Source organism: Chrysemys picta, chromosome 4 (genome assembly GCF_011386835.1).
Source record: "Chrysemys picta bellii isolate R12L10 chromosome 4, ASM1138683v2, whole genome shotgun sequence".
Lineage (NCBI taxonomy): Eukaryota > Metazoa > Chordata > Testudines > Emydidae > Chrysemys > Chrysemys picta.
In genome coordinates, this window is record NC_088794.1 from 81,905,344 (window position 1) to 81,927,084 (window position 21,741).

The 21,741-nt window shown below is 44.7% G+C and overlaps 1 protein-coding gene across 3 annotated transcripts in view; it reads left to right on the plus strand.

The window, feature by feature from the left end:
* The window catches only part of LOC101950900 (transmembrane protein 263-like), a 317,383-nt gene that overhangs the window by 75,287 nt on the left and 220,355 nt on the right, over positions 1–21,741 (plus strand). Inside the window, exon 3 of one of the 3 annotated variants that reach the window (XM_042849190.2) lies at positions 1,152–1,206. The exons of the other annotated variants lie outside the window; for them this stretch is intronic. Coding sequence (XP_042705124.2) covers positions 1,152–1,206 — 55 coding nt within the window. The remainder of the gene's footprint in view (positions 1–1,151; positions 1,207–21,741) is intronic. 3 annotated transcript variants of the gene reach the window in all.

Genomic DNA, 21,741 nt, shown 5'->3' on the forward strand with positions numbered 1-21,741 from the left:
TGTTAAATTTTCAAACAAGCACCTTTGGGCCTTCTCCCAGGCTGCCACTCATGCCTTGAACAAGCTCCCTGTAAGCATCCACAAAACTAACTCATCATCCTTCTTCAAAATCCAGTTTAAGACTCTCCTTGTTACAAGGCCTACAAAGACATTTACAACAGTTAGGCTGCTGGAGTGCTGAGACCACAGCCGACCATGCCAACCATATTGGCTCATTGTTTCCTGGTACTCAATCTGTTTGTCTAGCCATGTGTTTTCTAGGGTTACCATATTTTGTGCCTCCAAATGGAGGACACTCCACGGGGCCCCGCCCCCAGCCCCGCCCACGCCCCAACTCCGCCCATGCCCCAAAGTCTCCGCCCCCTCCCCTGCTTCCCGCGAACATTTGATTCGCGGGAAGCCTGAAGCAGGTAAGGGGGGGTGTGGGGGGAGGAGGCGCGGCCGAGGCTGGCCCCCCGGCGGCTCCAGCCTGGGTCGGCTCGGGCCCTGGGGTGCCGGCCCCGGCCGACCACCCCCGGCCCGCCCAGCACTGCCGGCCCCGCGACCCCGGACCGGCGGCCCCGCGGGCCCGGCCCCCCGGCTCCCGACCCCAGCCCGGCGCCCGGCCCCCCGGCTCCCGGCCCGGCACCGCGCCCCCGGCTCCCCGCCTGGCCCCGCGCCCAGCCCGGCCCAGCACTGCGACCCTGGCCCGGCCTGGACACCGGCCCGGCACCGCGCACCCGGCCCGGCTCCCGGCCCGGCACCATGCCCCCGGCCCCGCCCCGGCCCCGCACCGCCGACCCCAGACAAAGAGGCCCCGGCCGAGCCCTCCCTCCCTCCCGATTTTCCCGGACATGCCCGGCTTTTGGGGATTTCCCCCCGGACGGGGATTTGAGCCCCCAAAAGCCGGACATGTCCGGGAAAATCCGGACGTATGGTAACCCTAGTGTTGTCTCTTGTCTTATACTTAAATTGTAAGCTTTGGGGCGGCAAGGACCATCTTTTTCTTCTCTGTTTGTACAACACCTAGCACAATGGGGTGCTGGTCTGTGACTGGGGCTCCTAGATGCCACAATAATACAAATAGAAATACTTATTACTTGTAGTGTGCTTTTATCAATAGATCTCAGTCCTTTGCAAACAAGGTCAGTATCATTATCCCTTTTTTACAGATGGGGAAACTGAATCACAGAGCGGGAAAGAGATTTGCCCAAGGTCAACTAGCAGGTCAGTGGCAGAGCTGGGATTAGAACCCAAGCCTCTTGGAACCTAAACTAAACCTAAGCCGCTGTTCATTAGGCCATGCTGCCTCCCACCAATAAGAGGGCTGGTGTTTGTGCAAGCTTCTTTGGGAATTCTTATTTGTAAATAGGAACTCCGGAGGGGAAAAGAAATCAAAGTACTGCAATTGCCTAATAGAGTTGGACCCTTGCTGTATTACACATGTCACCACCAAGATAAAGCTAGACAGCCAAGAAACAGGTTTTAGAGAGACAGTGAAGTCCTACCATTATCATGCCTCTTCCTGCAATGCTCAAAGCATATTTTGTCCATCTGTTGTGTTGTAATATCTTGTGGATGCTTGCTCCATTTTGAGTGTTTGTTGCCTATTAAAATCATATGTAAATATATGTGTAAATTAGGTAGGGTTACCATATTTAAAAAATAAAAAAAGAGGACACTCCACAGGCCCTGGTCCCGCCCCTTTCCCATCCCCGCCCCCGCCCCTTCCCCGCCCCAACTCCACCTCTTCCCCAAAGTCCCCGCCCTAACTCCCCCTCCTCCCTCTCAGCCATGCAAAAAGGGCTGCCCGAGTGCTACTGGCTTCACGGTTTGCCGGGCAGCCTCCAGACCCTGCACCCCTGGCCGGAGCTTCCCCAGCACAGCTGGAGCCCGGGAGGGGAAGCGCCCAGCCGGGGGCGCAGGGTCTGGAGGCTGCCCGGCAAACCATGAAGCCGGTAGCGCTCGGGCTTCGGGCAGCCCCCATGCCTCCGGACCCTGCGCCCCCGGCCGGGCACTTCCCCTCCCGGGCTCCAGCTGCTCTGCTCCTCCCCTGACTCTTCAGCTCTGTTTAAGAGCCGAGCTGCCCGTGCGCTACCGGCTTCGGGCAGCCCCCATGCCTTTGGACCCTGAGCCCCCGGAGCCCGGGAGGGGAAGTGCCCGGCCAGCGGCTCGGGATCCGGAGGCAAGGGGGTTGCCCGAAGCCGGTAGCGCTCGAGCAGCTCGGCTCTTAAACAGAGCCGAAGAGTCAGGGGAGGAGCACAGCAGCTGCGGGAGGGGAAGTGCCCCGCCGGCGGTATTTTTCCCGGACATGTTCGGCTTTTTGGCAATTCCCCCCGGACGGGGGTTTGATTATCAAAAAGCCGGACATGTCCGGGAAAAACCGGATGTATGATAACCCTAAATTAGGGGTGGTTCCTGCCCCAGGCTATTGCCAGTATGGCCATTGGTGCTGCTGAAGTTTTGCCACAGCTGTGGATGTGGTATACCTAGACTTTAGTAAGGCATTTGATACAGTCTCGCATGATATTCTTATCGATAAACTAGGCAAATACAATTTAGATGGGGCTACTATAAGGTGGGTGCATAACTGGCTGGATAACCATACTCAGAGAGTTGTTATTAATGGTTCCCAATCCTGCCGGAAAGGCATAACGAGTGGGGTACCGCAGGGGTCTGTTTTGGGACCGGTTCTGTTCAATATCTTCATCAACGACTTAGATATTGGCATAGAAAGTACGCTTATTAAGTTTGCGGATGATACCAAACTGGGATGGATTGCAACTGCTTTGGAGGACAGGGTCATAATTCAAAATGATCTGGACAAATTGGAGAAATGGTCTGAGTTAAACAGGATGAAGTTTAACAAAGACAAATGCAAAGTGCTCCACTTAGGAAGGAAAAATCAGTTTCACACTTACAGAATGGGAAGAGACTGTCTAGGAAGGAGTACGGCAGAAAGGGATCTAGGGGTTATAGTGGACCACAAGCTAAATATGAGTCATCAGTGTGATGCTGTTGCAAAAAAAGCAAACATGATTCTGGGATGTATTAATAGGTGTGTTGTGAGCAAGACACGAGAAGTCATTCTTCCGCTCTACTCTGCTCTGGTTAGGCCTCAGCTGGAGTATTGTGTCCAGTTCTGGGCACCGCATTTTAAAAAAGATGTGGAGAAATTGGAAAGGGTCCAGAGAAGAGCAACAAGAATGATTAAAGGTCTTGAGAAAATGACCTATGAAGGAAGGCTGAAAGAATTGGGTTTGTTTAGTTTGGAAAAGAGAAGACTGAGAGGGGACATGATAGCAGTTTTCAGGTATTTAAAAGGGTGTCATAAGGAGGAGGGAGAAAACTTGTTCACCTTAGCCTCTAAGGATAGAACAAGAAGCAATGGGCTTAAACTGCAGCAAGGGAGGTCTAGGTTGGACATTAGGAAAAAGTTCTTAACTGTCAGGGTGGTTAAACACTGGAATAAATTGCCTAGGGAGATTGTGGAATCTCCATCTCTGGAGATATTTAAGAATAGGTTAGATAAATGTCTATCAGGGATGGTCTAGACAGTATTTGGTCCTGCCATGAGGGCAGGGGACTGGACTCGATGACCTCTCGAGGTCCCTTCCAGTCCTAGAATCTATGAATTGGGCCATCTGCAGCTTTCCAACTGCCAGTAACCTTCAACAACTGGATCTTGAGCTTTGTTCAGAAGTTTAAAATGTTGCATCGCAGCATACTGCTGATCTTGAATCATATCAGGGAGATACTTTCTCTAATCTGCAGGTACTGATTTGAATCTTCTTGAAAAACAATAACACACAATCACTGCCACGTGGGAGGTGGATAGGAGTGGGGGGAAACATGATTTACCCTAAATATTTCTTTAAAACTGGAGAAATAGACATCTAATGCCCAAACTGGATATGGGATCTTAACCATTGTGTCACGGAAGTGCAGTGCTCTTCTGTATTCAGGTTGGTTATCTGCACTGTGGACTTAAGCACTTTGCAGGCAATTCAGGTTATGTGCCAACCACACATGCACAGACCCCAGTCAGACACTTCAGGTTCTTTTGGAACAGGAGGCATTATTTCCAATTGTAAGTGTTGCCTTTGGAAGTGCGTGGCTCCTTTTTCTCACTTGCCCTAAATTATTTTTTTATCCTTTTGGGACATCAATCTTTCTATTAATGGATTTGAAAAATTAAAAGTAATTATAAAGCTTTAGTACAGATTGAAAGTCAGATAAACTTGTTAGGCATTAACAATATCACCAGGAGAGCACTTCCTATAGGGAATTAGTAGGGGTGGGGAGAGAGAGTTTGGAGTCTTTCTTGAATTATCACTATGCTGTGTAATGAAGCAGAAACTTACGCTGCCATGAACTAATTTGCTATGGCTCCTCATGAGGTTGGCAGTCCAGCTGGAGAGAGGCTGAGACATTACGTTTAAATTAAAAAAAAAAATTAAATGCCCTTATTTAAAATTGTAGATTTTAAATGTTATTTTTGTTGAAAAGCCATTAGGTTTTAAATCAGTTGTCTGATATATATGTAATTGTCAGTGGTTACCTCTTTCATTTTTTTGTTTTGTTTTTAACATCTTGAGCACAGACAAGAAGAAAGTGACTAAATATCAGCAAGTGATGCTTTTCACACACTCTAGCAGCCTGCTACCAGCTGTACTGGCAGGATGCTATGCTTCAGATCTATGTAAATGAGAAATATGTTTATCACAAGGGTGCTGAGCTGTGCTTCTGTCTTGATTCCTTAATTTTTAATGCATAATGATTCTGTTGAAAGCACTTCTCTTCCCATTTTTCTTTAGACTTTGCAGCGTTCATTAATAAGGACACAAATTTAAGGTGCAATGCACTGCTGCTGTATTTTTTATTTATTTATTTATATATATATTAATAAATATATATATATATATATATTTTTTTTTAATGCGGTTTTCATATATATATATATATATATATATGAAAACCGCATTAAAATAGTCCTGTCTGTGAAGGTATGTTTTCCATGAGTCAAATGAAGAAACCGTCCCTTAATTCATCCTTTTGCATTACAATGCAAGATCAAGCACCACTGGGACACTCTTTGCTGCCACTAGATAAATAAGTTGTGGTACTCCAAACCAGCAAGGATTGTTTTTGTGTGTGTGTGTGTGTGACCTCAGCTTTCCTCTCCATTGTGGCTTTCAGATCAGACCATCCACGTTATTTTAACTATCAGGGTTTTTTTTTCCATTTTATGTCCTTGGTGTATCTCCCCCCTCCTTTTTTTTTTTTTTTTTTTAATGTTACGCTCCCCATTCGAGTGACTAGCAATAGGTAGTGTAACACACACATTTGTCTTCCTCTTTGGGTGCTTATCTTGTCAGATCTCATGAGTAAAGCAGGTTCATTCCTGACTAGTACTTGTATGGAAGATCTCCAAGAAAAACATAAGTGTTGACAGAAGATTTGATTTTAGTAGTAGCACTATCCCTCTGAGTCAGTGCTTAACACCTTGCTGATGCATTGGTTAAGGAGCACTGTGTGCTGCAGGTGCTGTCTTCTAGATGTAATTTAAAAGCTGAGGTCCTGACTGCTTATCTCTATAAATACCATGAGATCTTTTCATAAATGTGGCAGCATTTAATCCTGACAGTCTCTCTACATACAAATTTGGGGGAAAGCTTAATGTTCACTTGCCCTTCTAACTAATAGTTCCTAGTCCAGAAAGGCTTCCTTGTTCTGCCCAAGAGAGAGCTGCATTTCAGTGGTGGATGACTAATCTCTATATGTACTATGCACTTCAATGTGCTTTTGGAGCCCTCATGATGAAATGCTATGTAAACATAGCTTGATATTACTGTATGTATTCTAGTAACATGTCTGGTATTCAGGATAGCATGATCTCTATCAGCAGAGGTAGTAGAGAATGTTAGATTGCATAGCCAAAAATGATCATCTATGAAGTCAATTATTTGTGCTTTCAATGTGCTTGGAGCTGTACAGGTAACCAAATGAGATTGTCCTTTCTCTATTTGGGTGACTCTGAAAGGTCAGACATGCAGTCAGATGTTGATGTAGACTCCCTAAAATCTGCTCCAGCAGACGGTTTTCATCTTCAACACTGCATGCTTCATCTTGGCAACAGAGTTCACGTGGAGCTCTGTGCATTCTGAGTCAGGGCCATTTCCAGCTCTCTAGGATCTGTTGACCTTAATTTTGGTTTGTATCAATCTATGAAGGTGTCTTGGACTCTAAGACCCATGTCAATTTAGTTGTTACAGGCCATGCAGAGAGACTGCATGCATCCGTGTCCTGTTGTCACAAGATTCTCTATCAGTAAGCTGGAACTAGCCATCAATTTCCAAAATTCAGACCATTTGCTCTTGTGGCTACTATAATGTCAGTAAAACCGAAGAGTTCACAATTCAGTGAATAAAACAGAGATGAGGAGTGCAATTTTGACCCCATTGAAGTCAATGAGAGTTTTGCCTTTACAGCTTGGTTAACTAGAATATTAATTATCAAGTGTCTAATATATAGGGGATATGAACCCATGGACCCAGTGGATTGTGGGACTTTGGGTCATGACAAATACAGCTGGGTTTTGGGTCCCAGGTGGAAAGAGTTTGAGAATCACTGATCTGTCTAAGCCATGTGCTCACATTGAAGGTGCTAATATCTATAGGGGAACCCTGTGTGATTCCCCCCAAATGTTGTGTGAAGCTTTATTTAGGTCTCCTGTGTTGATCTTGTATTTTGAAGGATAGCATAAGGTTTGAAGAAGAAAATCAAGGTTTTATTAAAATCTCTCCCTGAACCTAGAGCCTCCTCCCAGCCTGGAGGCCCAGTTGTGTGTATGTAGTTGTTTGTGGTGGTAGTAATGGTGGTATGTGTTTTGGTTTTGGTTTAAACACAAGATAAATGGAGCCGGGGGGGAAAGAGGAGCTTTGTTCAATTTTTAAAAACTGAAATGAGCTCCTAAGCAAACCAAAAAAAAAAATTGTGAATGTGCACAAAAATAAATGGTAATGACCCTTGCACAAGGCAAAAGGAAACGATCCATTTCATTGTATAACACTGTAATGTATGTAGAGTAAAGCAAGGGTTTTTCCTTTCTGATGAACTAGAAACCCAGAATAATGGTTCTGTAGTATGATTAACTGGCTAGATACTAGGCTAGATCTAATGTCAGGTTCCAGAGACAAATCCACATGACACCAAGTCTGTAGATATTGCCCATTTGTGCTGTCTGCTAAATGAAGTTTTCTCCATGAGGGCTGTGTTTGATGGCTCCTTCAATCATTCTGTATAACAAGGCGAGGATTCATTTTGCCACCATCTGGTGGGTGTTAGCTTACAGTTTTGATTTCAAGATGGTAAAGCAATAAGCCGCTGTGAAAAGGTGGGCATTTCTGGGCCATTGATGTGCACCTCAGGTGTGTTACAACTCACCTTCTCTTCATCTGACAGTGAACCGTCCCAGAGGCCCAGGTGCATTGGAGGCCAGCCTAGGTGAAGGAAGCATCAATGGATTCCTTTTGAAGTGCCTCGTGGATAATACTGCCTTGCATGTATAAAGTACTGTACAAACATTAATTAACTTGCTAGCAGCTGTACTTCAAAGTCTGTCACCTCCCAGCCATGTTTCAGGGGTAGCTGCACTACTTAAAGTTTTAAAATTACTTCATAATCTGACTTGGTAGCTAACTCGGTGCTTCCACTTCAATTCTGTAAATGAAAGTAAAATTATTAAAATGACCTGTTGCTGCAGTGTAACAGCTGAGCTGGGCTAGGGGAAGATTAATAGATTATAAGGCCAGATGGACTGTTGTGACCATTTAGTCTGACCTCCTGTATAATGCAGGCCACAGGACTTCCTTGAATACATTTCTGTTGAACTGGAGCATAACTTTTAGAAAAACATCCAACTTTTATTTTAAAATTGCCAATGATGGAGAACCCACCACCCTTGGTAAATTGTTCCAATAGTTAATTACCCTCTTTGTTCAAAAATTGCAACCTTATTTCCAGTCTGAAGAGGAGGCCAATGATGGGCTTTGTATGTGGGAAGGGGATGAATTACAGGGTTTTGTAGCTTTGAAGGTAAAGCCATTTGTGGTTAGTTAAAATACTATGTTAAAAATATGGTAAACAGCCTTCCCTGCCCCCACCCAATCTCCCATTTCTTATCTTGATTGCTTAAAAATGTACATAACAATAACTTTGCTCTCGCCTCCATGTTACATTTGAGTATCTCGGTGTACTTTTCAAACATGAGGTGGTGCAGGGGGAGGGAGGGGAATGTGGTGATGAGTGATAAAGTCCCACTGTATTTGACTAGAGATTAAAAGGGTCTGACATCACTCCCGCAAACTAGTGTGTCTTTGGACTGTGGTGTGCAAACATCTGTCCCAATAGCCTGAGGCTAGAATGATCGCTGTTGGGATTCTGATGTGCGAAGCCGCTCTCTCAAAGTCATACAATTTAAGGAACATGGTAGAGTTAATCTTACTTTTCTCAGATATTTTATTTAGTTTTGTTAACACATTTTGTAACCTAGAACTGAAATCTGCTCTCAGGTAGAGTTGCTCTTTCTCTAGTGTTGACACTTGTGTTTTATGCAGATTGTCAGGCTGGTTGACTTCTCAGCCCCAACAAGCTGACACTAGTGTGTGGGCTGTTTGGGTTTTTGTTCTGCTCTTTAAAGGAACAGTTTTGTATGTAAATGTCAATGAACTCTTGTCATTTTTTTCCCCCTGGGATTTCCAAAGGGGATAAAGGTGTCTGGCCCCTAACACCCTTAGGCCCCTTTGAATATCTTAGCCTTTACGTAATTTGTGAGCACGCCTGGTATAAACTTCCTGATCATGTCTCCCATGCAGCCTCACCCTCCCTCAAATCCCCCATCTGTGATTTAGCCTTCCTCTATATCTTCCTGTAAAATTACACCGGTGACCAATATCCAATCACAACATAACAAGAAAAGCCCTGTTTAAAAAGTAAGGGCAAAATCTTACACTACAGTGAAGATGTCTATATGCATCTGTAAGGTATGATCTGCCTTTATCTACAGTTTATAAAGTAAGTTCACTGCTGACACAACTAGTCAGTGAACTGAACTATCAAACTTGAGTTCAGAAAATTCTCAGAAGGTAAAGCAGAACCTACCTTCATCCAGGACCTCTGCAGGGAGTATGCTTGTGTACTGTTCCCCTTTTCTTGCATGTATCTGTAATGCTAATAAATCTCTGTATGTAGGTCTGCACAATTTTCTCAGCCTTAGTGCTTAGAGGCAAGTCTTATTGTTCCTAATAGCCCAATAGTGTTTCTGTTTGTTTCAATAGTTTTCAGAAGTCATGCACAGCATCTGTTGCTAGGAGGTCATGTCCCTTTATTAAGCTGACTTCAAACTTAACCCCCTTCATACTAACATTGAATACTCTTGGACTTCTCCAAATGCTTGGTGTAGAGAATAATGCCTCTGCCTATACGATTTTGAACCACTCATTCTTTAGCACAGGTATCCAGCTGTGGATGGGGAAACTTGATGTGTTGAGGAAATATAGTGCTGCCCTATACCAGAAAGTTTCATTGCTCTTCTGAAAGGTGTGATTTTTTTTTTTTTTTTTTTTTTTTTTTAGATGACTTGGCCAATCTGGTGCAAAAGGCTATACAGACACTCTTAGTTCCTGTCACGGAGTCACAGGCTCTGTGCTCTGGAACCCTCTGAATGAAGTCAGTGAGGACTTGAGTGCAGTGTGACTCCCCTCAGAGCACACTCTCACCAGGGCAAGAAGTGTCCTTGCACCCCTGTTCTCACCATGAGTTTCCCACAGTGAGTCCACCTGGATGGGACACCTGGGGCAGCCTTACATGCACCCCCACATTTCCTCCAAAGGGGCCATGCCCCCCATCTCAACAGTCAGCAGTGACTTCCAGTCAGCATTGTAAAACAGAAGGTTTATTAGTAATTGGGAACACCACATAGGACAGATATTGTTAGTGTAGAAATTAGGAACACTTGGCAAAGTGCTTCTTTGGGGGGGGGAGGAGGAGAGCCTAGGATCCTGGTCTTCCTGCCTCTGAGTCCCAAACCAGGAGACTGACCAGCTTCCAGCAGCCAGCCTCCATCACAACCTGCTGCTCCACCTCCTTCCTTTGTCTCTTTCCTGGGAAAACAGGTCACCTAGCCTGCACCTCTCACTTTGTTCTTCAACACCTCTGGTTGATTCTTGCAGAAGGTGGCCCCCAGCCATCAGTTGCCAGGATACAGAGTGTCGGCCATTCTCTGTGTCCAGGCAGCCAGACGACAGTGCCCTCCAAGGGGAAACTGCAGTCTGGCTTAGCCACTCTCATCACTGGCAAGTGGGGGGCTCAGGCCTGTCTGCTACTCTGGGCCCCGACCCTCTAGTGGCAGCCACTTACTCTGCCCCTTTGTGTCAGGACCCAGTCTGGCAGTCATCAGCCTAGAGCTCTCCCAGCCTCTGCTGACCCTACCCTGCACTACTCTGTCTTAGGTGCATCTCTAAGAGCCAGTTCTTCTCCCTTTGCCCTCCAGGGAGAGACTGCCCTCCTCTCTACCCTGCAGCCTTCTTATAGGGCCAGCCTGGCCCTGATTGGCTGCTTTCAAGCCTCCACTTGATTGGATCCCAATAAACCCTTCCAAGATTGGCTGGGGCTCTGTGCAGCCTCTCTGGCTTGCTTTAACCCCTTCCATGCCAGATGGGGCAGCTGCCCTACTACAGAGGCACTTAGAAGATATTTTGAGTGCTGATTTGGGGCGGGCGGGAAGAAATGATACAACTGTGTGCATCAATTAGCAGATTCATCGTCTCCTCTTGTAATTTTCAGCCCTAGCTATCTGCTTAACTAAAAACTGCTGTGTATGTGGGAACTGGGAATGGACTTGGGGTCAGAGGGGAATTCTGTTCTTGGGGGGGGAGGTTTGTTTTTTTCCCCCTTCTGCTGTAGACCTTATTAGAGTGAAATCTTGTCTAAATTAGCATTTGAGGCAGACTGCAGTATCCCATCTGTTTTTTGTTTGTCCCCCCCACCCCCGCTATTAATTAGTTAGTTTGCCGTGTGAAAAATCTGATCTGCTTGTTGATCATTGTCTTCATTATAGAGTTGTGATACTGAAGCGTGTGCTGTGTCGTTATCGCATTCACCTACTTTCTGTGCCTTTTGCAGGGGAAAAAAATGATGTAACTACTGGTTTGTGAAAGGTACTGGATTGACAGAATAAGTACAAGAGTGATGGTACAAGCTTCCCCACTGTGCCTTGCAAATGTCTTTTAACTCTGAGTTGGTGGGGCCTACACCAAGGACTGAAGGAGTATAATCTCCATACTCATTCTAGTCTTGGCCTTTCGGTCAAACAATCAATTGTGGAGTGGACTCCTCTTCAGTAGAAACTGGATTGAATAAGCTAATTAATTTCACAAAGCTGACTGGGCCCCGCGCTTTGATAAAATTGTGAGGAGGTGGGCAGAGAGGTGAGGTGGGAGGCTGGTGGGTGAGGAGGCGAACGGGGAGGAGAGCAGCAGGCGGGGAAGGGGAGAAGAAGCCCCCCTACCAGAACCTCTCCCACCCGCTGGCGGGACTCGCTGATCAGCACTTCCCCCTCCCTCTCAGCACCCACTGCCTGCTGCGGATCAAATGTTTCGCAGCATCAGGAGGTGCTGTGGGGGGAGGTGAGAGGAGCGAGGGCACAGCGTGCTCGGAGGAGGGGGCAGAACTGGGCGGGGAAGAGGCAGGGCAGGGGTGGGGCCTTGGGGGAAGGGGTGGAGCGGGGGCAGGGCTGGGGGGTAAGCACCCCCTGGCAGATTAGAATCTTGGTGCCTATGTTCCAGGCCCTGCACCCCCTAAGGGGTGCTCCTCTGATACCCAACTTTCATGTGCCGGAGTCCCCCCTTCCCTTTATGAAAGATAACTGGATTTTTCTCTCATGAATAAGCCTGGTAACTTGTTACTGCAAATGTGCGGGAGATAAATTTTCTTTCTGTGAATGAAGGAAACTTGTAAAATCCTTTCCTTGGATGCAGTTATCGTAGCCCATGTCTTGAGTAACTTCATCACTTTACTAATTATGTGTTGCCTAAATTAGGGAATCTTCCTCACAGCCCATTTTTCATCTCCTTATTGATAAAGAATTAATGTTTCGCATCTCAGTTGCTTCCATGGCAACAGATTGTGTCATTGTCATAGGTTTATGTTAGTTGTTACTTTAGAAAAAGATTACAAAATGAACGTTTAGAGAGAGAGTTCCATAATTAATATGGTTACATAAATAACAACTAATGAGTAATGTCCAGTATTTCCTCTGCATGTGTTACGTGGACAAAAGCTCTTCAGAACAGAATGATCTGCAGTAATAGCGAGCAAAATGGAGAAAATTACTGGCCAGTTAACTGCTGTTTATATAACTCTCATCCTTTCCTCATGAGGCTTTTTGAAATTCCCTCTTTAACTCATTTCGTTGTGCTGAGTATTTGAAGATCCACAGAGATGGAGCATCAGTGGTGTAGAGAGGAACTTGTATTGTTGACTAGCCTGCTTCTGCATATTTGCCATAATCAGCATGACTGGAGTAACAAGGGGTGCTGCAGGTTGGTGAATTGGCAGAGCATAGTGGGGATCTTAGGGCTGTATTAAAGGGGAGACTTGCAGGTCAGTACTATGGTGATTTGCATGTCTTGGTTAATAATTGGTCATTTTCAGAAGCTCCCAATTTACAAACTTTAAAGGAAAAAATCTGCCTCATTAAGTTTTCCCACTAATAAATTATTCTAAACTGTTTTGGCCAGACTCTGAAAATTCTGAGATTATAATTTTGTATATGTTATTGCGCGACTTTATCTGCTGTAGACATGACAATATGGCCAGTAATAGGCCAGGAGGAAGGTAGAGGTGTGATTTCAAATAAGAACATAAGAATGGCCATACTGGGTCAGACCAAAGGTCCATCCAGTCCAGTATCCTGTCTACCGACAGTGACCAATGCCAGGTATCCCAGAGAGAGTGAACCTAACAGGTAATGATCAAGTGATCTCTCTCCTGCCATCCATTTCCACACTCTGACAAACAGAGGCTAGGGACACCATTCCCTACCCATCCTGGCTAATGGCTAAGAGTCTACATACTTAATATACTGTGTCAAAGAATCTACATTTGCCATGGTGGAATATGGTTGTATGACTTTTCTTTCTTCATCATGTGGTTAGAATGGCCTTTGTCAAGCAGATAAAATACTTTGTATTTTTATGAACCCTGGTACAAATATTAATTAATTCCCATAACCCTTGAGAAGCAGGGAAATATTATCCCCATTTTACAGGTGGGGAAACTGAGGCACATAGAAGCTAAATGATTTGTCCAAAGCCACACAATGAGTCAGTGGCAAAACTAGGAATAGAACCCAGAAATCCCAGTACTTTATCCCCTGTTCTACCTCTTGTGAAGATGTAGTCTTCATGCCATGGTCAAAGGTGCCATATTCCAGTGATGGGAACTTCCTTTCTGCATGAAGTATGTCTTCACCATCACCCTTATGTGGAGACACAGACTAGGGTTTAACAACATTTCTTGTTGATTATTGCCCTGTGTAATGCTAACTGTATAACAAACTCTGAATCCTATTTAATGTACAGGCCAAATGGCACCACTCAGTGTCCTATCAAGAGCAGCTTTTATGTAGCCATAAAAGTTTGAAGCAGAGGCTTGGGCTAGGGAGGTACATCAGCACTTTGAAGGGAGCATGTGGTACAGTCATGGTGGGATTTGTGCTCTCAAGTTTATCATAGCTATTTTTAACTGCACTTTCCCAGTGCCATGCAGAATAAACAGGAACTCTGATTTACTGTTGTAAATAGGTTTCATTATGGAGACAGCTCTTGTGGAATCAGTTCTTTAATGTTAGCAATATACTTTTTTTCCCACATTCCCCAAAGTGTGGGGGGAGCCCTTCTGTCTAATAAGAGAGGACTTTTATAAAGTGGTTCATTAATGCAGGGTATTTAAAGCTATCGGGTGACTCTAGCTACAGTAAAAGTGCTTTTCTCTCTTGGGGCCCTACTGTTGACCAAGCATTTCTCTCAGAACTTCAACAATGATGCTTGCAGCTCAGATGATCTTCCCATGTGTTGCTTGAGAGTGAAAGTTCAGCCTTGAGTGGTTACAGGTATTCACCTTGAATGCCACTTATTGTTTCTGCTCTTAAGATCCCTCTTAGAGAATTTTCTATGGATTGTAGGGGTGCCTGGCAGGATTGCTATACAGTATTTGCAGCTCTGTCTTTCCATTATAAATTTCCCCTGTGAATGGCTTATCCTTTAGCTCAGATGTTTGAACTACTTTCAGGTAGAAACTGAACGTACAAGTTCTGAGCCTAGAAGCAACCCCCTAAGCAGGTTAGCTGCACAACGTGTAATGTAATCCTCTGTCTTTCTTTAGCACCTTCCTCCTGAGGCTCTGAAACACTTTCCAAACATTGAATTAATCCTCATGACACCTGTGTCAGGTTGGTGCCTAGATGTTTAAGTTTAGATAGCTAGGTGTTTTATTGTCTCACTTCTATACATGTGGAAACCTGAGACTTACCCAAAGTCCCAGTCAGTGGCAAAGCTGGGAATAGAACCCAGGTATCCTGACACAGTCTGGTCTAACCACTAGATTTAGATAGCTGGCCAATTATTCCTCTTCTGCCCGTTTTGTGTATTTCTTCCACCTGTTGTATCTTGCTATTCTCAAATGAGTTTGCTGAAGCAGGGACTCTCCTACTTGTGTGTCTATACAGCACCTAGCACAGTGGGGCCTTGATCCTTAATGGGGCCCTCAAGGTGCAACTGCAATACAAATAATAATAAACCCAGTATTGGGAGCATCCAGCATAATCTGAAATGAAAACTGGAGACCTCAGACTACAGCAAGAGTTCACCCTTCTTCAATTCACTCTGTGCCCTTTCTCCTGTATCCATCAGAACTAAAACAAAGGATTAAATAGAAAATGGAAAATATGATTCTTCGAGTATTTGTGCATATATATATATATATATATGCGTTCATTCCAGTGTAGTTGTACATGGGCCCAGTGCACCCAAGACAGATTTTTGACTAGCAGTTTCCATTGTGGTGATGGGGCATCTTGAATGGCCTTGTGCCTGCAAATGAGGCACATGAAGAATCTGGCCACTTCAACCATCCTCAGTTCCTTGGCGCTCACAAGGATGCCTCACACTCACTGTTTATCAGCACCCTTTTTTGTAAAGAGTTAGTATAGTCATTAGTCACTAGTTAGTGAAAGCTGTTATTAGTTTCCTTTGTTCTCCATTTTTTCAGGAGTAAACCTTTTCCTTATCCCTGATAAGGCACTCTGATACCATGTTGGGGTGTTTTGTGTGTGTGTGTGTGGGGGGGGGGGGGTTCAGGATGTCAATCCACAAATCCCCAGGTTTTAAAAACTGCCCAATTTGTGAGGCAGTGATGCCTGTAAATGATGGGAACACAAGACATCTCATCAGAAACACATATCCTGTAGAGGTGCAGCATAGTCAATTCCTTCTCCAGATGGACACAAAAACGGAGGGAATCCACTCAGCCTTTGACCCTGGCTGTCCCGATACTGAGCACTTGGGCTGTGCCTCACCATAAGTGTTCCTGTGGCTTCTCTATCCTCGATGGCTGCTCCAGCACCAAAACACTCTGCCTGTGAAAGAGGGTGGAAGCCCCAAAAAAACAGGGAAAAGAGTCTCTGGTCTCCATCTCCAGGGCCCTCATCCAAGGCCCTCAAGACCTCTGGATCATCTGAAAGGAAGGGAATCTCAAAGTCCAAAAAAGGCTCCTCAAGCACCCATCTCACCCCTGAACATGAGGCTTCTTTAGCTGAGAGCTGACTTCACCAGCTGTCTGGCATCTAGCCAACTACACCAAAAGAGCTAGAATTGCTGTCTCCAACACCATTTCCAGTGGTTTGACTTGCACAAACACCAATGATCCTGGTACTGGTAACTTCAGTACCAACCAAACTGTTACTGATGACTCTGTCAGCCCCACTGGCACCAATGAGTCAGGTACTGATGATACCTTCCACCTCACACTTATCGTCATCTGTAGTACCAACCTTATGAGTACCATCTACACTGCAACCCTATTTGGCAGCCAGAGACTTGCTCGTTTCATCCCTCCCAGATGCTCCTCTTCTCTCCTCACATCTGAGTGCACACCAGTTGACAATCTTACTTAGACACATTCTACATATATGGTGCCATTTTCAGGGTGTCACACTTTCTTGGAGTGCAGAATGTCCTAGTAGATAGCGTATCCAAGAAGTTAGTTGAAAATCATGACTGTTTCCTGAAAAACTATAGTGCACATGACATTCAGCAAATAGGGGTTTCCTGGCCTGGATTTGTTCCCAACCAGGGAAAAGAAAAAATGACACTGCTGTTCCAAGTCCAGTCAGAGCCCAGGATGAGTAACAGATATGTTCCTGCTTCCCTGGAGATTGGAACTTCCTTACACACATAGACTCCAATCCCAATAATTCTCAGGGTTATCTGAAAGTTGAAACAGGAACACTCCAAAATCATTCTAATAGCCCTGAGTGGCTGATGCAATATTGATTCTCTGATCTTCAAAACCTCTTGGTACAACCTCCAGTGATGTCACCTTTCCTCCAGGACATGCCACGGCCATGTTATGCACCCCAATTCTCATAATCTCCACCGCACAGTGTGGATGTTGAGCGGATAACTGCATCAGAGTCAGTCTGTTCTGAAAGCTTCCAAAACATTCTGATTAGCAGTAAGAAAGACTTAGCTAGATGAGTAGATCTACTTAAGTGGAAAAGATTTTTCCATTCGGGCCCAGCATCATCTGCTCTCTCTAGCCAAAGGTCAGGTCCAAGGGATCCTAAAATATTGGAGCTAAAAAAAAAAATTAGGCCTCTCAATTGGCTCATTAAAAGTTCACCTCAGCCATTTCTGGCATTCATACTCCTGTGCAGGGACAGTCTGTATCTTCTCACCCTATGGTCGGGAGATTGGTGAAACAAGAGAACCAGTTCCTCTTCGGGACCTTAACTTTGTTTTGTCAGGACTCAGGAGACTGCCTTTTGAGCTGTTAGCCTCTTACTCTCTAAATTTTCTCTTGTCAGGTGAGACAGTCTTTCTAGTTACAATAACATCTGTTAGAAGAGTGAGAAAGTTACAAGCTTTGATGGTAGGACATATGATTTTCTATAAAGATACATTTTCTTTAAGACCTCAGGTGAAATGCCTATGAAAAGTTGTGTTGGAATTCCATCTAAATCAAATAATACATCTACCTGTTCTTTCTGAAATCACTTCCTCACAAGGATGAGAAGAGGCTACATACATTGGATGTGAGCAGAGCGCTCTCACCTTTATATTGACACAACAAAGCAATTTAGATACTCTTAGAATCTTTGTAGCTAATGGTGAAAGGATAAGAGGACAAAAAATTGCTAATTGGAGCTCTTCATGTATCAGGACTTATGACTTAGCAAATATGATACCCTCAGAAAGAATTAGCGCACATTTTACCAGGGCTCAGGCTACTTTAATGACTTTCCTGAGACATATTCCAGCCATGTACATTTGTAGAGCAGCAACATGGTCCTTGGTACACGTTTGGTCATTATTATGCCAAAAGAGAAACAACCAAAGTCAATGAAAACTTCTTTGGAAAGAGTTCTACAGTCACTATTTTAAGTAGACTCCTAGTCTCCACCTCCAAAAGAGCACTGCTTGGGAATCCTCTACAGTGGAATATACATGTGTGCAAGCACTCACTGTACAGGTAAGTAACCATTTCTTTAACTGTGCTTTTTCAAGATGTGTTGCACACACAGATATTCCACAGCCCACACTCTATCCCTGCTACTACAGAATCTATCATCATCAAGTTTCTGGTAGCGAAGGTACTCAGAGGCACTTGGAGTGGCCCTACCCTTTACGCCCTCGTTTTGAGGCATAAACACATTTGGAACAGGTGCCACCCCAATGAGTACAGCTTATCCAAAATCTCCAGTTTGAGTGTACTGGGCATGCACGCACCTACAATGGAATATATATGTCTACAACACACCTTGAAGAATCACAGTTATTGTACAGGTGAGTAACTGTTTCTTCTGACTTAGTCCTTAGAGAATTGATGAATGAACTGGTCTTCATCTGTGTCCTGCAATCCTCCCCCTCACAACACATTCCAACTTACATAATTTGCCTAGACCAGTTCCCTGTCTCTTCACTTGCCTACTCACTGAGGTGGCGCCATTCCCTGTTTGTACCCACTCTCAGCCATTTCCTTCTTTGAGCTATTGCTCATTGTGCCTGTCCCCAACTGATTTCACGTCCTGTGATCAGGTCAGGAACCAGCAATTGGGGAAATAAATTGTGTGCAAGTTTGGGGATTCTGGAAGATTTCCAGCAGCAAAGAGCTCAGGCAGACACTTGAGGTAACTGTCCTACCTCCCTGCTGTCAGAAAATCTCCCCAACCTTTCAGTATCTCTCATGAGACCCCTGGAGAAATACAGGAAACTGAGAGATTTTCCACCGGGAAACAGACAAGTTTCCTAAGGGTTTAAACGGTTAAAAAGAAGGAAATGGAGAATTAAGACTCCTGCTGCATCCTTCACTCAGTCCCTTGTGCCTAGTTGTTAAAACACTCATCACTTTCTAGCACACAGACAACTGAGTTTCCATGCTATATCCACTTTATGACCAATGGCAACATTTATATATTTGTATTTAATAATATAGAATTGAGTGCAACTCTTTAGTTCCCTGCAGAGACTGCAGTTGAAAGCTGTAAAGTCTACATAAACCAGTCAAGAATTTGAAGATGGAATTCACAAAGTCAGTCAAACAGGCCTCTGTTCCCCATTGCTTGTTAATAAGAAAATGAAGGGGGAAAGTGATAACAACACAGTGTGTATGGAAATAGAGATTCCATTAACCTGAGGTCCTGGGCTTGTGATGCATGAGTACCACTCAGGATGCATCATCTTTCTAGACTGGTTACGGCAGGAGACTTGTGTACATAAACTAACTCTACGGTCTTCTGAGATGATTTTCCAGGCCTCTCTAAGATTAGAGGTGTGGGACCACAGAGAGATGAGATGATGACATAGCAATGGCGGGGGGAGATTCAGTTGCAAATTAACTAGGGAAGAGGTGGAGCGAGATTTCAAAGGGCTATAGATGGGTGGATGTAGGGAGGCCGAGGGAGACAGTTGAGTGATAGGCAGTAGTGGTGAGAACTAGGGAAGTGTGGTGGGGGGAGAGAAGTCCAAATGGCCAAGAACAGCAGTCCCAACTTTGAAGCTCCTAAAATTGTATTAGGGAGATGTGGTTGGGGATCCCTTTGCCTAACTGAACTTCTGAAAGAGATCACAGTGTGAGACAGGTTTTTATTTCTATGTAATTTTTAATTTCCTCCCCTCTTTCATAAACCAAGTGAATTAATCTTTAATTTAGGAAACCTTACAACCCCTACTCCCTCTGTCTCCTTGCTTTCTTCCCCCTTTTCTGTTCTTCACAAAGTAGAATCATCACCTGCTTTCCAAAGCTGCTCAGTCAAAAAGACTGGAAGGTAGAACTGGCAGTCTGGGCTGAAACATACTTAGGGTGTTGGATTGACACAGCTGGCATGCAGGGCTTGTGGTTAATACTCAGGCAGGTGGGCATTAGCAAGGAGACCAAGCCTTCTGCCTGTGCTACGATAGTCATGTTTTCAGTGGTGACTGGTAAGCAGAGACAAACAAATGCTGTTCCTCTCCTGAAGCTCATGGGCAATGATTATCATCTCTTATTGCCAAGGATTTGGGGCTTGTGCTCAGCAGCCCTGATGTGCTTCTAAGAATCTCTTGCTCAAACCAGGTGTCACAAGGTGATTGGCCCTTAAGGGAAGATGGATCTGTAGTAGTAGGAGCCAGTTAGGCCCTTAAGATGCTGATATCTTCCCTCACTCAGGCCCTGCTACCAGCCTGCTTATTTATCCCCTTCAATTGAGTGTTGAGAGCCACTATAGCTGGCACAGAACAGCAGTCATGAGTGAAAGAAGAAAATGCCCCGCTGGGGCAGCATTCAGAAAAAGAAAGAAAGCAAAGGAAGCTTTTCTATCTAAGCAGGAAGGAGCTTTCCTGAGATACATAGACACAAATATTCATGGTGAGCCTTCTGGCTCCAGTGAGGATGTGAGTGGTGAGGAGATGCCTGATCTTCCAGTTAGTGCAAGTGACCTGGCAGCTACTGCAGCATCCATATCTCCGTCTCAAATGGATGTAATCATGCACATTCCTGAAGAAAAGTGTAGATCAGAGAAGAGTGTGGTGGAGGCTCAAGAAACAGCTGCTGCTGAGTTTAGTTCCTTAAGTCTAGATGATCCAGGACTGTGGACCCACTTTAGCAGTAGCTTGAGGGACTTCCTTGTACTGCATGGGCCACAGCAAGTGAAAAACTTCATGTCCCCCAAAGACCATGAAAATAGAAGTTTCCATCCAACACATTACTGGTGTGAAATCCCCAATGGTGACAAAGTGGAGAGGTCATGGCTTATGTACTCAAAAACCCAGAATGCTGCATACTGTTTTTGTTGCAAACTCTTCCAGTCTAATGTTCCAGCCACATTGCGTTCTACAGGAACAAATGACTGGAAAAATCTGGCATGCCATGAGAAGGCAGCAAATCACCAGAGAGCATTCCATAGGTGGAAAGAGCTTGAGATGAGACTAAGGTTAAAGGCCACCATAGATGATCAGTATCAAGAGAAGATTGCATCAGAGTCTCTTTACTGACAAAATGTTCTGAAAAGGCTCATTGCTACCCAAAACCTAGCATTGCATGGCACTTCAGATCAGCTGTATGTGCCAAACAATGGAAACTTCTTTAAAATTGTGGAGCTGATGGTTGAGTTTGATTCTGTACTCCAGGAGAATCTAAGAAGAGTCACCACCCAAGAAATGTACACACCACTACCTGGGAAAAACAATTCAAAATGAGATCATACAGTTCCTGGCAACAAAAGTCAAACATAAGATTGTGGCAGAACTGAAGTCAGCAAGATATTACTCTGTTATTCTGGACTGCACACCTGACATCACCCACACAGAACAAATGACTTTAATGGTGCGTTTTGTAACAACAACAAAACCTAGTGAAAATGTCCGTGCAGTGGTGACTGTCAGAGCATTTTCTAGAATTTATTGACATTGATGATACTATAGGAGCTAGTATGACAAATGTGCTTCTTGAAAAGCTGGAAGATACAGGAATTGCGATAACTGATGAGAGGTCAGGGCTACGGTAATGGTGCCAACATAAGAGGAAAGAACAGAGGAGTGCAGACATGGATCTGAGAATTAAACCCTCGAGCTTTTTTTGTCCCATTCAGTTCTCATTCATTGAACTTGGTGGTCTGTGATGTAGCATCAGCTTCTAGTGAGGCTGCTGAATTTTTTAATGTAATTCAAAACATCTATGTATTTTTCTCTGCATCAACTCATCTACGGCAAATTTTGAAGCAACATCTGGGAACATTCTCGCTGACACTGAAACCACCGAGTGCCACACATGGGAAAGTTGAGTGGAGGCGATAAAGCCTATCAAACACCAAATTGGGAAGATAGATGCCATAGTTGCCATTATGGAGGAACTGTTAGTGGGAGAACAGTGGCAGAGGGAAATGGAATCACCACAAACATACATAACTTCAAATTTCCGTGTGCCTTAGTGTTGTGGCAGGCAGGG